The 15307-nt window shown below is 43.5% G+C and overlaps 1 protein-coding gene across 1 annotated transcript; it reads left to right on the plus strand.

Annotated features, from left to right (window-relative positions):
- Positions 1–103: 103 nt before the first annotated feature.
- UBR7 (ubiquitin protein ligase E3 component n-recognin 7) lies at positions 104–14163 on the plus strand. Its single transcript, XM_002923829.4, has 11 exons — positions 104–253; positions 2292–2425; positions 2889–2949; positions 4001–4096; positions 6163–6216; positions 6434–6539; positions 7587–7795; positions 7980–8129; positions 8666–8828; positions 10230–10291; positions 11909–14163. Exons 1-11 carry the CDS (start codon positions 104–106, stop codon positions 11999–12001), a joined length of 1278 nt encoding a protein of 425 aa, XP_002923875.1. The 3' UTR covers positions 12002–14163.
- The last annotated feature ends 1144 nt before the right edge of the window (positions 14164–15307 follow it).

Genomic DNA, 15307 nt, shown 5'->3' on the forward strand with positions numbered 1-15307 from the left:
GGATTGGTTCTTAGCATTGGGCCCCGCCTCCTCCGGCCACGCCTCTGGCAGCCGCTTTTCCCGCCTCCGCCGGGCCGAGCGGCCGTCCCGCTGACAGTTGAGGATGGCTGGGGCAGAGGGGTCCGCTGGGCGGCAGTCGGAGCTGGAGCCCGTGGTATCGTTGGTCGACGTTCTAGAGGAGGACGAGGAGCTGGAGAACGAGGCGTGCGCCGTACTAGGCGGCAGCGACTCCGAGAAGTGCTCCTACTCGCAGGTGAGCGCGCGGCCCGGGCCTCGCTTCCCCCGGGCTCCCGCCGAACCTCCGGTTCCCGACCCAACTTGCCTTATTCCCGCCCGCGTGGCCCGGCTCCCCGGTGGTGGTCCGGGGTCGCGGTTCGTCGTAGGTTTCCCGGTCTCAGGCCCAGCTGCCCTTAAACCTCAGCCTCCTGGGTCCTCCTTCTTAGCCTGTGGCCAGCAGGGCCCCCTCCTCCCTGTCTTCCTTCGTCCGGTCCCTCGGGATTCTCCCGGCGTTGGCCCTGGGGCTCCTGCTCTTTCCTTCCTCTCTCGTCTCTCCTTGGTGCCTCGACTGCTTTTCATAAACTGTCCCCGTGACCTCTCAGATCCCGACATCTTTGTCCTTACTTTTCCCATCCTAAGAGTGTTTATTAGGAACCGAATGGGAGAGTCGAAGCAGAGTTAAAGGAGAGAGCTCTGGATTTGAAAATCTAGGCTGGGTTCCTTGACGGCTAATGCTCTACAATTTAGTTCGACAAGTGCTAGCTCGTAGCTTTTTTGGCGAGACGAAGCAAGTACAGTGTCTATTTGCAGTCCCCCCCCCGCGCCCCACCATGGGAATAGACCGGAACCACGACAGCAGGTGGCACTGGCAAAGGAGGGGAGGAGAGGAGAGGATTTGCTTGAAGGGTAAATTTGGCATTTAATCAGGATTTGAGGGGGTGCGTTGTAGTGTTCGGTGACTCATCCTGTATTTCTAGGTACAAAAATGGAGCCAGGTGGGTAGAAGGAAACTACACGGGATGAGACTTGGTAGGAAGAAGGTTACCTAGACTCTGGAGGATGTGTGGAACACTGGGGGATGAGGCGAGAGACTTGGGGCCATTATGTGGTGCTGACTGAGCTCATAATACCAGTTGTCATCAGTTGACCAGTTGAGTTTACCCTGCACAGTGGTTAGATTGTTGAATTAACCTGGTATCTACAGATAGTTCCAGATGTTGGCTGGTATTTTAAAACTTTTGGTCACCACTAAAACAACCTTTTCTCTGCTTTCCTTTAAAAAAAAAAGTGTGTGTAAGCCGTTCTTGAAATGTAGTTAGCTTTATCGAACGGACTTCCTAAAAGTTTTCTTTTTACTGTAGTAAAATATGTGGGAAATCACACAAGGCATGTCTATGGCTTGCGGAGAAAAGTGAACATATGCATGTACCTATTACCCCACGCCCCAACCCCGCCCAGATCAAGAAATAGAACATTAGGGGCATCCCAGAAGCTTCTCTGTCTCCCTGCTTTCTAGAGGACGGTAACCATTGTCAAGATTTCTAAAAGTTGTGCCTGTTTTCCTTCAACTTTTAATTTTGGAAAATTTTAAATCTACAGATAAGTTGAAAGAATAATATTATGAACACCTGTGTACCTCTGCCATGTATTCATTTTTTGCCACATTTGTTTTATCTCTCTTCTCTATATAACACACTTTTTCCCCTGAATCATTTGAAAATAAGTTGTAGACATCATGACACTCTAAATATTTCAGCCTGCATCTCCTAAAATCAAAAGGATTCTTTTAATGCATTGATTTTCTCTTTGGTGGAGTCAACAAGTGTTTTCCAAAATTATAAGTGTGATATTGCGAACATAAACCTATACACATCTCCTATATTTTTATGTGTCAAAATGTTGCTGCAGGCCAGCTTACTCTTTTTTTTGTTGTTGTTAAAGATTTTATTTATTTCTTCGACAGAGATAGAGACAGCCAGCGAGAGAGGGAACACAAGCAGGGGGAGTGGGAGAGGAAGAAGCAGGCTCCCAGTGGAGGAGCCTGATGTGGGGCTCGATCCCATAACGCCGGGATCACGCCCTGAGCCGAAGGCAGACGCCCAACCGCTGTGCCACCCAGGCGCCCCAGGCTAGCTTACTCTTATCTTCAGCTGGCTGGGAATTTAAAACTATCATTTAAAAAAAAATGTATGAAAATGAGCACTAATTTAGGACACATATAATGATTTGAAACATGCAGTGGTGTTTTGGTCCTCCCGTATAATTATTCTTTCCATTTTGGGGCTTTCTTTTAGGGCTCAGTAAAGAGACAAGCACTATATGCCTGTAGTACCTGCACCCCAGAGGGAGAAGAACCAGCAGGAATTTGCCTAGCTTGCAGTTATGAATGTCATGGAAGTCATAAACTGTTTGAGCTATACACAAAAAGGTAAAGACAGTCAGAGATTGGTACCGAATGCTTTTTAAATGTTTGGATTCTTTCCCACCTGTACTGTTTTTCTTGTTTTTCCATTTAAAGTAGTTGTGTACTGGTAAAATTTAATATAATTGTTTTCTATGATGTAATTGGAGAGAACAGTTTTTCCAGAGGGCCTTTTAAAATATAATTATTGTATAAACTGAAACTGGTCATCCTTCTCTGCCATTATTTTACTTGTGTGTTTATGTATGTGTGACATAAACATTTGTCTCTGTGCATGTTAATTTCCAGAGTTATTAAATATTTTAATTGTTATGTGCTTGGAGAAATTTCAAATTGGACACATGAACAGCAACCAAGGCCACTTTTTAGATCCTAGAAACGAATTGGAAGGGGCTCTCATATTAATATAAAGAGTAACTCATTAGATTTAAAAGAAAAATTAAAATCTGCTCTTCCTCATTTTTTCCAGAAACTTTCGTTGTGATTGTGGAAACAGCAAGTTTAAAAATTTGGAATGCAAATTATTTCCTGTAAGTAAGCACCATAACTAAAAATGCATTGAAAATAGCTGAGATTGATGTTTGCCGGAGTGGATAAAAACCACATATTTTCCAAAAAGGAAGTTCTTATGCTTGTTCTTTGCAAATAGGCAAATCAGTATTAGACTGTATCCCATTTTTTATTTTGTTGGAAAACTAACCTGTTCAGAGCCTACATTACAGATTGTAATTAATATGAAAGATTTTGGTGGGAATGTTCTTTAAAGTAACTCAGGTTCGATTATGTTAGCTGTGCTCATGGTTTAAGGCTTTTAAAGCAAAGGGTATGTCTTTAAAAACAATAAAAAAACTTGGTAATAATGAATGTGGGCTAGATACACATAGGGAGTTTTTCACTGTTTTTTGGCTAATAACTATACTTACACAGTAACGTTTACTGAAGTAACAGAAATTAAGTAGAAAGTAAGGGATCTTACATTGTTCAGTAGTGATTGCTATTTCCCTCCTTTGAAAGTTATTTTTAGACAATTTCCTTGCCTGCTTTTTACCTTCTAGTGACCTGGGAGCTTTGGCTATCACAGCTGGGCATTAAGAAGTACTTCGAAAGTCTAGGCCAATGTTTATTTACATAGGTCGATCATTAATATTTATAATTAAATTTTATCAGCATTTTGTTATGGATGTTTTTGGTTTCCCCCAATTACTACAAAGAAGGTACGAAAAATTAATTTTGTTTATTCTCTGTATCCTGGAAAAAGTATCCTTTAATAGGAGTGAATTCTTTTTCTTTGTACTGTGCAAGTTAAAGACCAACTGTTGGGCAGGAAGATATTTAATGTAGAAATTGATTGAATGCATTGACTTTATGCAACAGGAAATTTATGATATTTATGATATTTTATTATATTCATGTTATTTATTATATCTTACTGTATCACACTGATGATGTATTATAAATGTAATTTAATATATGTCATATACATGATAATTGTATGATATTTATGATAATTTATACTTTCATGATGCCTGAAATTATAGTTAAAATTAGATCATATTATATATTAACATTAACCTCTTTCAGGACAAAGCAAAGATAAATTCTGGCAATAAATACAATGACAACTTTTTTGGATTGTACTGCATTTGTAAGAGACCTTATCCTGATCCTGATGATGAGGTAAGAGAATTGGAGGTTAATTGGAGGTTAATACCTCTAGCCTTCGCTCCTCAGCCTATTGTCCAGTCTGGATCTCCATAGCTATTCAGAGGGGATTTGGGGATTGTGAGAGGATTCTAGCTTTATCCTTTCTTAGAATCTGGGCTGGAGCTGTAACTGGTACAGATCTCTATACCATGAGAATGAAATATTGGACAGGACTTTCTCAAGGCCAGCACTTTCTTCTTTCCTCTCTCTCGTTGCCTGCCTTCTCCACTCCCCCAAACACTGTCCAAAAAATGACCTTCAACTTCTTGCTTCCCTGAAAGACAAGAAATGGAGTGTATAGACTGAATCCTCTTAAAAATTTCAATATATACAAAATTTTTTAAAAATTTAAAAAAAGTATACACAGAATTTAAAAAGAGTTTTTCCTCTTCCTTGCTCCATCTTCTTACTTCCTAGATATAACCACTGTTAACACTTTTTGGGGTATATGTTTTTAGATCTCTTTCTCTGCCCACATAAGTGGATGTGTTTCGATTTGTAGTTACGTTTTAACAAAAGTGAAAATTCGGTACATTCACTTCTGCAGCTTGCTTTTCTCACTTATCAGTATATCACAGACACCTTCCCATGCGAAACAGCACAAATCCACCTTGTTCCGATCGCAGCCAAGTATTCATAATGTGACGTGCTGTAAATTAGTTACCTAAATGTTCTGTCGCAGACTGGTGGTGTCTCATTTTTCAGTATTGTAAAGCAAGCTGCAGTGAACATCCTTACACAGTAATATGACTGAGTATAATCCTGCAAGTATTCATGGATACCTAGAGGTAGAACCAATGAGACATAGGATATTTATATTTACAATTGCGATCGTGTCTGCCAAGAGAGTTCAGTCACAAGTAGTAGGTGATAGTGTCTTTTTCCCCATATTCTTGTCAGGCCTGGATGTTAGCAGTCTTTTTAAATCTTGCCATCTTGATAGATGAAGAGCAGTATATTTTAAACATTTCCTTTCCTGGTCATCAGTGATTTTATGCATCTTTCATGAGTTTTTTAGACCTTTGTAGTAACCTATCTGAATTGTCCTTTCATATTCTTGGCCCATATTTTGACTGGCTTTTGTTTGCATATTTACTGATTTGAAGGAGTGCTTTTATGTTTAGAAAAATTAGCCTTCTGCCTTCTTCCTTGCTTTCTAGTTGTCTTGGAACTGTAATTATTGAACCAAATTATTTAGAGGAACAAGTTGAAGATATCTTTGAGTTAACAAAGATAAAACCTTAAAACTGGATATTTTAAGGTATGGGGTAAAGTGTTATAACGAAAATAAGATGTTGAATAAATTGATCAAGGCAGAAGAAAGAATAAAACGGCTATATATATATGTATATATATATATTTTGTGTGTGTGTGTGTATAGGCCTATATATGGACATACATAAAGATATATATACTTTTTTCCCCTTTAAGAAGTTATAATAGGGAAAAGACAAACAACATTGGGATATCAATCAGTAGATAGGAAAGCCTGGAAATGAAAAGAAAACCATTCCAAAAACAGTCTGTGCCCTTTGGTATATCATTTTCCTAGGGCCAGAATTTAATTACTTGATTATTTAGTTAATTCAGGTTAGGGGAGTTGTTGCTGTCCATATTATCAAAAGACTGTTTATGATATTTACTTTTCAGTTTGAGTAAAATGAAGGGGTTGAAGAATACGGGGTTGCCACATTCTACATTGGTCAATTCATCTTAACCTCCCTGGGCCTTAGTTTACGGATAAAACGAGAAGCTGTTACTTACAGTTTTGTGAGAGTCAGATGCCAAATAACCGAAGGGAACGAACTTTGACGGTTGCTTCCAAAGCGCTCCTCTCACTGTAACCCTTCTCCAAACCAGTTCCTGGAGAGCGAGCTTCCCTGGCGCCATGACCCGCTAGCTCTCCCTGTCCCGTGGATAGCAGTCTCACAGACTCGGTAGAGAATTATTCAGTATCTAGTTCTGCTGTTTGCCAGATTTACTTCTGTGTCCCAGAATTCACTGTAATCATCAACATGCCAACTGCTTTTCCGTGTTAGATTCCGGACGAGATGATCCAGTGTGCGGTCTGTGAAGACTGGTTCCACGGGAGGGTAAGGAAAGCTTTCACCTTTTAAAGCCATTGTCTTCACAAAAAGAGAAAAGATCTTTCCTTTTTGAATTGTGTGATATTTTACCTTACAATTACTCTTCCAAAAATAAACTATAAGGATATGATAAGTGTTCTATTGCAAAATTTTTTATTAAATAATGAGCATCTTGGACAACTTGGAGACTGCAAGAAAAATACTCGGTTTCCTGTATTCACAGCATCTTGGTGCCATTCCCCCCGAGAGTGGCGATTTCCAGGAGATGGTGTGCCAGGCTTGTATGAAGCGCTGTTCCTTCCTGTGGGCTTACGCTGCACAGCTGGCGGGTAGGTGTCTGTGGTGTTGGGGTGCCACAAATGGGCTCGTGACATTTCTGTGTCCAGTCCAGAATTTTTAGCAACTGTTTTTTTTTTAAAATTTAAATTCAGTTAATTAACTGAGAGTGTATTATTAGTTTCAGAGGTAGAGGTCAGGGATTGATCAGTCTTATACAACACCCAGTGCTCATTACATCACGGGCCCTCCTTCATGCCCATCAGCCAGTTACCCCAGCCCCTCACCTTCTTCCCCTCCAGCAACCTCAGTTTGTTTCCTATAGTTAAGACTCTTTCAGCAACTGTTTTTAATGGGACTCTGAGGTATAGAAAAAGGTGCTTATAGACCGGTGGGGAGACAAACAAGAACAAATTTGTACTTAAATAGCTTGACACAGAGGCCAGATGAGACCAGAATTAGGGAAAATGGAGGAGGAAGTTTTTGAATGGGACTTTGAAAGATAAATACAACCAAAAGAAGTTGTTCTTAAATGGAAGACATGCTGTTGGTTGGGCGGGCTGGGGTACGCTTTGCTGCCTTGTGCTTTTAGTATACACTAAGAAATTGGCCCGAAACACTAATCAGCAATGAATGGTCTTGAGGCAATAAATATTTTATTTTACTGGTAATGCAAATGTGTTACTGAATTAATTTTTAGCGTGGCAGTTACTCATAGTGTCTGCGCCTCTGACCTCATAATGTCTGCCCTTCTCACCTTTAGGGAACATTTTACCATAAGAACCACAAACAGCATTGCCATGCCTAAAATCTCACCCTACTCTTTTGATTTGTCTCAGTGTTCTTTTTTTTTTTTTTTTAAGATTTTATTTATTTGTCAGAGAGAGAGCACAAGCAGCGGGAGCGGCAGGCAGAGGGAGAGGGAGGAGCAGCATTGGGTAGGCATAAGCTAAGAGAGTTGATAATTCCTTTCTGTTTATTCCAGAGATAAAGTTGAGACTCTTTTTCCAGATTCTGAAATGTTTTTGAATTAGTCTAAGTGACTTCACCATTGAAGAGATCTGTGGATATGTGTGTGTTTCTTTTCATTGAACCCACAGTAACCAAAGTATCTGCAGAGGATGGTGGGTTAGTGCTGAATGTTGATGGAATAGGTGATCAGGAAGTCATCAGACCAGAAAAGGGAGATCATCAAGATAGTACCCTCAAAGAGGATGTTCCAGAACGTGGAAAGGATGCTGTCAAGGAAGTTAAAGCGGAGCAGACTAATGAACCATGTACCAGCTCAAGTTCTGAATCTGATCTCCAGGTAACATACGAAGTATTTGCCATGAAAGAAATAAAGCTTAAGCAAAATTAATTCTGGTAGCTCCGCAGCTTTGGATGTCAACTGTACCCTTTGCCTAAAGAAATTCCTCTCTATAGTCTAAAAAAAAGTCAATGAAAACTGTGATAGTGTAAAAAAACACACTTCAAAATTTAATTTTTTTTAGACAGCATTTAAGAATCAACATCTCAACATGGAATCACAGTCTGGCTGCCGACTTCAAGAGCTTAATGCCAAGCAGTTTCTAAAGAAAGATACTGCCACCTATTGGCCCGTGAACTGGCGCAGCAAGTTATGTACCTGCAAAGACTGTATGGTGAGTACCTGACCAGGGTCACCGTGACTGCGGTTATTATGGACCGAGGCCGCAGGTAGGCCCATCTGAAAAATGTGTTTATGAAAGTGGTGCTAGGACTGTAGAGAACTCTAAAATATTTTATATTAAGCAAATTTATGAACTGCTACTTGCAGTCTGAATTCTTGTGGGAGAAATTAAGAATTATGTAGTACTTTTTATTTATTAATCTTCATTTTAATGGAAAATAGAAATTCTTCTCTTTTTTTATGTCATAGCATTTGCTTGGAAGTAAAAATTTTCCTGAAAGTTACAGTAAGTCAGTGGTTTTAAAATAAAGATCTGTTTAGACCATACAATACCTACTGGGAAGTTGGGAGATTCCTAAAAGAGATTTGGGCAAGAAGAATAAGTGACTCAAGCAATTCTGTGCTAAAGCCTCAGGTTTTCTGGCAGCTAATCTGAAAACATTAAATAAATTTTCAGTGATTCTCATGAAGTTGACTTTCTGAGAATGACATACAGTTCTAATAGGAAACCGGTTTTATTTTTTGAAGAAAATGTATGGCGAGCTAGATGTCCTGTTCCTGACAGATGAATATGACACAGTTCTGGCTTATGAAAACAAGGGCAAGGTCGACCAGGCAGCTGACAGGAGAGACCCTTTAATGGACACCCTTAACAGCATGGACAGAGTCCAGCAAGTGGAACTTATTTGTGGTAATGCTGTTTCAACAAAAATTCACGAAGTTCATAAGGTTTCCTTTGCTCTTAAAATATGTATAGAGGGGACCACTAAAACCTGTTGTTTTCATTTAATACAAACAGAGTTTAAAATTGGAATGACAAAGTAGCCTTCCATTACGCTTGCCTAATTGTGGTGTTGCTGGATATTTAGCCGTTGTTACCACTGAGTCAGAGTTAAGTGCCAGAAACATCATGTGCTTGAGAAACCTTGACATGTGCTTTTTTGATTCATGGTAGATGAATGAGTAAGGAATAATAGAAAATCAATATTTTTTTTCCATCCGTTGAAATAGTTTTCATGGAACATTACAGGTCCTCTCTTTGACAGTCGTTCAGGTTGCTCCAGGAAACCACCAGAGGGACAATATCCCTAAACCCTTCAAGACAGGCCTTTACAGACTTACCCCCAGTGTGCCCAGCTGATTTTAGACATTTCCATCGTGGCTGGTCTCTGCTCGGATGCCACCACCTCGGGGGCAGTGATCATTTCTGTCTTTTATTTTTAACTTTTTGATGAATTTCCTTTGCATCTATTAGACTAAAAGCATTTTGAGGATGGAGGCTGCATCTGAAAGATTTTTGTAGCCCTCAGGGTGCCTCATACATAATAGAAACTAGTAAGTGAGTGAATGAGTTTTAAAACTTAATGTTTGACAAGTCCAAAGTTATTTCAACTATTAGGATTCCAGAGAGATAGGAAGCCCTTTAAAAAATTCTTAGCTGGGGCGCGTGGGTGGCTCAGTCGGTTGAACGTCTGCCTTTGGCTCAGGTCATGATCCTGGAGTCCCAGGACCGAGCCCCACATCCGGCTCCCTGCTCTTCGGGGTGTCTGCTTCTCCCTCTGCCCCTCACGCCGCTTGTGTTCTCTCTCTCTCACCCTCTCTCTCAAATAAATAAATTAATAAATAATCTTAAAAAAAATTCTTAGCTAATCTTTTTGGGCCTGAGGATTTTTTTTTTTGAGTTTTTGTTGTTTTTTTAAATAAGTAGGGTCCTAGATATCAAAATGAAAGAACTTGGGAACAAGTTTCTTTTCTTTTTTTTTAATTTATTTTAATTTATTTATTTTAGAAAGAGCATGAACAGGAGGGGCAGAGGGAGAGGGAGAGAGAATCTCAAGTGGACTCTGTTCTGAGCAGAGACGTGGGGCTCTATCCCACAACCCTGAGATCGTGACCTGTGCCGAAACCGAGTTGGACGCACAACTGACTACACCACCCAGGCCCCCCATGGGAGCAAGTGTTTATGCATGTTTCACTCAGAGAAAAAGTTAAAGTATTAACAAACTCAAATGTTAGTGGGAAAGAAGTGCTTTGTTTCTAAAAGCAAATGAGTTGTCTAAAGTTTACTACCTTTTTTGTTGTTTTGATTTAGAATACAATGACTTGAAGACTGAACTGAAAGACTATCTCAAGAGATTTGCTGATGAAGGCACGGTAGGTTGAGTTAAAGAATTTTTTTCATAGCCCTGTATGTTCTGAATAAACTGTTTATTTTCTTGGGTGAAGAAATGACCGTGTATCTTAAACTGGATCCTTGGCAGGTGAATACAGGCAGAACTAAGGGAAATCAGTGTTCCATGACATTACTAACTAGATCTTTACAGAAACAAGTAAGCACCTTAAGCTGCAATAAGGTTAATCTGCTTTGGTTGTATTTGTCCAGAGAAGATAAGAAGTTCTAGATGTTCTTGGATGATGGACTGCCTTTTATTTTATGTTTGTGTCTGGCTATAAAAGAAAGAACACTTAGTGGGGTGCCTGGGTGGCACAGTGGTTAAGCGTCTGCCTTCGGCTCAGGGCGTGATCCCGGCGTTGTGGGATCGAGCCCCACGTCAGGCTCCTCTGCTATGAGCCTGCTTCTTCCTCTCCCACTCCCCCTGCTTGTGTTCCCTCTCTCTCTGGCTGTCTCTATCTCTGTCAAATAAATAAATAAAATCTTTAAAAAAAAAAAAGGAAAAAGAAAATTCACAAACTTGTCTGTTTTGATGGACTTCATGTGGCAGTTGGGAGGTCAGATCAGCTGGCTAGACATTCTTGGGGTGAGCGGGGACTCCTTCCGGGTTGTCCCACTTTACTTTTTCATCCATATGGTCCCTTTGTCTTATTTTCTTATTTCTCATCTTTTATTTTGCTAATGTCATAAATACCTTTGAATAATGCTCTAATAATCCTTTTCCCAGTGAAATGGGAGATAAATTTCTCATTGCATAAAATGGCTAGTCTGTTTACCAAGAGTCGTGCTTCTTTATTTTTGGCCGATTATTCTTTTTATGAGGCGAACATTTCTAATTTTGGACTCATGAAAGGGCAGAGTTTTTTTCAGTAAAGAGGAAAACACAAATCTCAAAGCAAAACCGACTTTGTTTTCTTTGGGCACTCACACAGAGCTGGAGGACATTCCCAGGAGACAGCTGTGGTCACAAGAGAGGGTGGTGGTCTTGGGAGACCTTCCGGTGCTCAGCTGTATGCTGACTCTGCCACTTTCTTTTCAACTCACGGTTTTGGTTTTTCTTTTAAAGACATTATTTATTCATTTGAGAGAGAGAGAGAGGGCACGAGCCGGGGGGAGGGATAGAGGGAGAAGGAGCAGCAGACTCCCCGCAGAGCAGGGAGCGCAATGCGGGACTCCATCCCAAGGCCCTGAGGTCATGACCTGAGCCAAAGGCAGACGCTTCACCGATGGAGCCACCCAGGTGCCAGCAACTAATGTTTATTAAGAACTTACTCTGTGCCGGGTAGTGTTTTACCGGCCTCCCATCTGATCTGATCTCATCTGCCAACGACCCTGCTAGGTAGGTGCTGCTTTTATCTCATTTCGCATGAGGACGCCGAAGTGGGCGGTGGAACCCGCGCTCGGCACTGGCCCTGCACTGCTTCTTAGCTGTGGGACCCCTGCCAGGCCCGCGTCTAGGAGATGGAGCCAGTGTGATTAATTCCACATTAAGAGCATTCTTCCCAGCTGAACCGTTGGCCTTGTTTGTGAATCTCGTGACCGGTTATTGCCGCGCGGAAAGGCATATCCCCTTCCTGATCCGTGCTTCTCATCAACAGGTTGTGAAGAGAGAGGACATCCAGCAGTTCTTCGAAGAATTTCAGTCAAAGAAGAGACGACGAGTGGACGGCATGCAGTACTACTGCAGCTAGAGTGCGCGGCGGCGCTTCTGTCCAGGCCGCCGCGAAGGCCGCTTGCCGCACCGGGAATAAAAGAGGCGTGTCTCACATCTGGTCCCGCTCCGGCCTCGAGCTTCCTTTCCTCCTTAACGCCAGTAGCCGCAGTGTGGATGCTGAGTTCACAGCCAGCGCCCTCTGACTCCGCTAACCGCAGCTCTTTCCCCAGAGCGCAGGCCCGCCGCCCGACCACCGGACAACCCCCAGGTTATTTGCTTCTAAGTTGTAAGCAGTTTGGTTTAGTTTTGAGAAAGTAAACTAGTTTCTTTGCTAATGATTTGTTCTTTAACTCCTGAACGTGTCTCCCCTGCCACAGAGCTGTTGTCTCCCGGGACCTGCTCTGCGGGGCACGGTGGGAGCCCTCTTCCTGTCCTCCAGAACCCCTCTAGGTCCCTCACCCCTCTGATTGTGGTGCCTTGGGTCAGCGCTTCCTCAGGCCTGGTCTCTGCCTCTTCTCCCACATCCTTGCTTTCTCCAGTGTGGTCAGTGCTTAGAGGCGTCTGGATACTTGCTTCTCCTGGGCCCGGCCTCCAGTGGAGCCAGGGGCCGATGGTTTTCTGGGCTGGATGTCTTTCGCAGGCAGGGAGGCTGGCTGATGACAGGATCAAGGAAGCCAACCTTTGTTATGATTTTACTAATAAATTTCAAGTGAAAATGTCATTCACAGTTCTCCTGGCACTAGAATATTCGAATTTCAGTACTGTAGTACTCGCAGGGCTTCCTGGAGAAAATTCGCCAGTGTACTAGTCCCTCTTCTGCTGCCTAGAAAACAGACCGGGTACTACCCTGTGAAATCTTGGTGGTTTACAAAGTCCTCTGGATTTCTTTATATTATCAGGGATATTCATAAGCATATAGTGAAAACGGACCTATTTTGATATTGTTCTGTTATGAAAATGTTTTAGAACCCTAGTAAATTATTATTTTCCCCCTAAAATCTGTGTTGAAGGAAAAAGATACTGGTTTAGCTTACTTGTAGCGAGCCAGGGTGGTGAGTGCCCTGTTTCGGAAGAGGCAGACGGTGTGTAAGAGATTCCAAACTAGGCCCTAGGCTACACGAATGATGAGCTTTGTGTAAATAAACATTAATGTCCACAGCTGGTTCTCTAATGACCGTGAGATCTGCTTTTGAAGAACCTTGTGGATGGTTGTATAAAACCCCATACTTGAGGGGAAGTCCTTTCAGTTGGTATGAAATCTCTTGACGGCCCTCAGGCGATGATAAACACAGAGCCCTCGGTTGCTCTCCCTCCAGAGCGACATGGTCTCTGCTGACAAGAGATGACATGCTTTAAGGTATGTGACTCTAAGCATCGGAGGCTTCGGGGCCGCAAGGGTGCGTTACTTTCCCTTCGTGTGTCCAGCTGTGGCAAATACCAGTCCCTGGATGAGATGAACTCGGCCTGGGGAACATCAGGGCCTCAAAGAAATGGTCCAGCCCCTGGTTTTCTGCATCAAGCCGCCTAATTCCAGATCCCCACGAAGAATGATGTGTGGGGCTGGGAGGTCCTGTGGTCACAGGAGATGCTTGTGTGCCCTGCGCTGGCCTTGCAGAAAGGCTGGGTGGCCAAGCTCAGGACACCTCTCAGATGGTGGGCGGGTCCCAGCTTGGGAGCTCGTGTCCGAGTCTGAGGACTCCTTGCCCCGTGCAGGGGTGCACCAGGGCGCCGCGGTGGCCGCAGGGTCCCGCGGTGGCCGCAGGGTCCCGGCTTCAACTGCCACGAGGTTCCTGGCTCCCGGGACAGGTCAGAGCCACGTCTCGGAGACCGTGCGCTCCTGGGCAGCACAGAGTACACGTCTCCCAGGGCCGAAGGGCTCCTCTAGAAAGGGACTGATCCTTCTTTTACATTAACCAGATAAACCTCTTTTTTTTTGTTTTTGTTTTTGTTTTTTAACCTATGTTCACAGCTAGTTTTCTTACCGACCGCAACGGACGGTCTCTTTTTGTGGAGACGGATTTTGGCCAACATGTGGCAGTTGATATAAATGCATGTTTTATGCAAAACAAGAATATGGTATTAGTCGCTTTTAAGGTACTCCAGCATCATATGTACATTTTTGTAGAATTGTTACTGGACTTACAATTACATACTTCAATCAGGTTTCTGTAAAATTGAAATAAAACCAGTTCAACAAAATAGTGGCTTTACAGGTGGTTTTAAGTCCTATTTAAATGTGCACAGCCTCCCCCTGCAGGTTATGAGAGAAATGGATATAATGCCGGTATTCTAGCCACCATTCCTGCCCTGGGGTCCTGCTCAAGCGGAGAGACTGGCTGATTTCTCTCCTGCTGTTCTAGGAGATGTGGTCTGATCTGAGGTCCGCCAGCGGGGCCCCTGCACCCCCTTGGCTTTACAGCCCTTCCTGTGAGGGAGGGTCCGTGATTCCCACTGGGGCCTCGATGAGCAGGGGAACAAAGGAAAGGGCTTGGGTGGTGACCGATGGCAGTGTGTTCAGGGACTGCCCCGTATGGAAGGGGCCCACAGTCTGGGGAAAAGTTGAGGTCCGCCGCACGGTAGCTGTTCTTTCGAAAGTAGACATGAAAAAACAAACCTAAAAGCCATTGTAGAGGCCCATCTTTGGCCTCACCCCAGCTCTTCTGCCGTGGGAATTATCCAGACTTGTCACCAGCATGGCGAGCTCAGCTCAGGTGAATGAAATGTTGTCTACGGCCCTGAAGCTGCCCACACGTCTGAGAACTCAGGATTACATAATCCTCAATGCCAGGAAAGCTGCAGTTCTCCCAGCAACCGGACGAAAGGACCCTGGTGGGGCGGGAGGAAATTGAGAGCAATCCAAGTACTGCAGGACTTTGGCGGTGACCTAGTTCAGCTCCCCAGTGAAGAAGAGTGTGGTCTGGGGAACGTGGGAAGTACAGGAAGCCAACCCAGTTCCCAGGGGCCAGTGAGGCTGTGTCCCAGGCAGGTCACCTTGAAGTGGCTGCTGGATGCAAGCCTTGGTCTCAGGAGGCATGGAGCAGTTGTGGCCAAAGCCACATGTAACTCCCTTGCCCCCCTGAACCGCTGGGCATCAGACAGTGTGTGTCCCCCTGCTTACAATCACAGGATCCCTAGGTTGGAAGGGACCTGAGAAGTCAGCCAGCCTCACTTTCTGTCAGGACAGGAGGCCCTCCCTCATGGATGACCCTCACAGGCGACCTGTGCCGCTCTTGGCCACTTGGCTCCCATGTCTCCATGCTGTTGGTGGCAGTGCCCCAACTTCCAGTTTGCTCTTGGCCCTGCCACTTTCCTGCCATGGGATTTGAGGGGCATCAGCCACACC

Source organism: Ailuropoda melanoleuca, chromosome 14 (genome assembly GCF_002007445.2).
Source record: "Ailuropoda melanoleuca isolate Jingjing chromosome 14, ASM200744v2, whole genome shotgun sequence".
Lineage (NCBI taxonomy): Eukaryota > Metazoa > Chordata > Mammalia > Carnivora > Ursidae > Ailuropoda > Ailuropoda melanoleuca.

Excerpts from the sequence above, each read along its gene's own strand:
- UBR7 (XM_002923829.4), top strand. The coding sequence starts at position 104 with ATGGCTGGGGCAGAGGGGTCCGCTGGGCGGCAGTCGGAGCTGGAGCCC. Across the intron at positions 4,097-6,162 it reads ATCCTGATCCTGATGATGAG|ATTCCGGACGAGATGATCCA; the intron begins GTAAGAGAATTG and ends TTTCCGTGTTAG. Across the intron at positions 8,829-10,229 it reads GCAAGTGGAACTTATTTGTG|AATACAATGACTTGAAGACT; the intron begins GTAATGCTGTTT and ends GTTTTGATTTAG.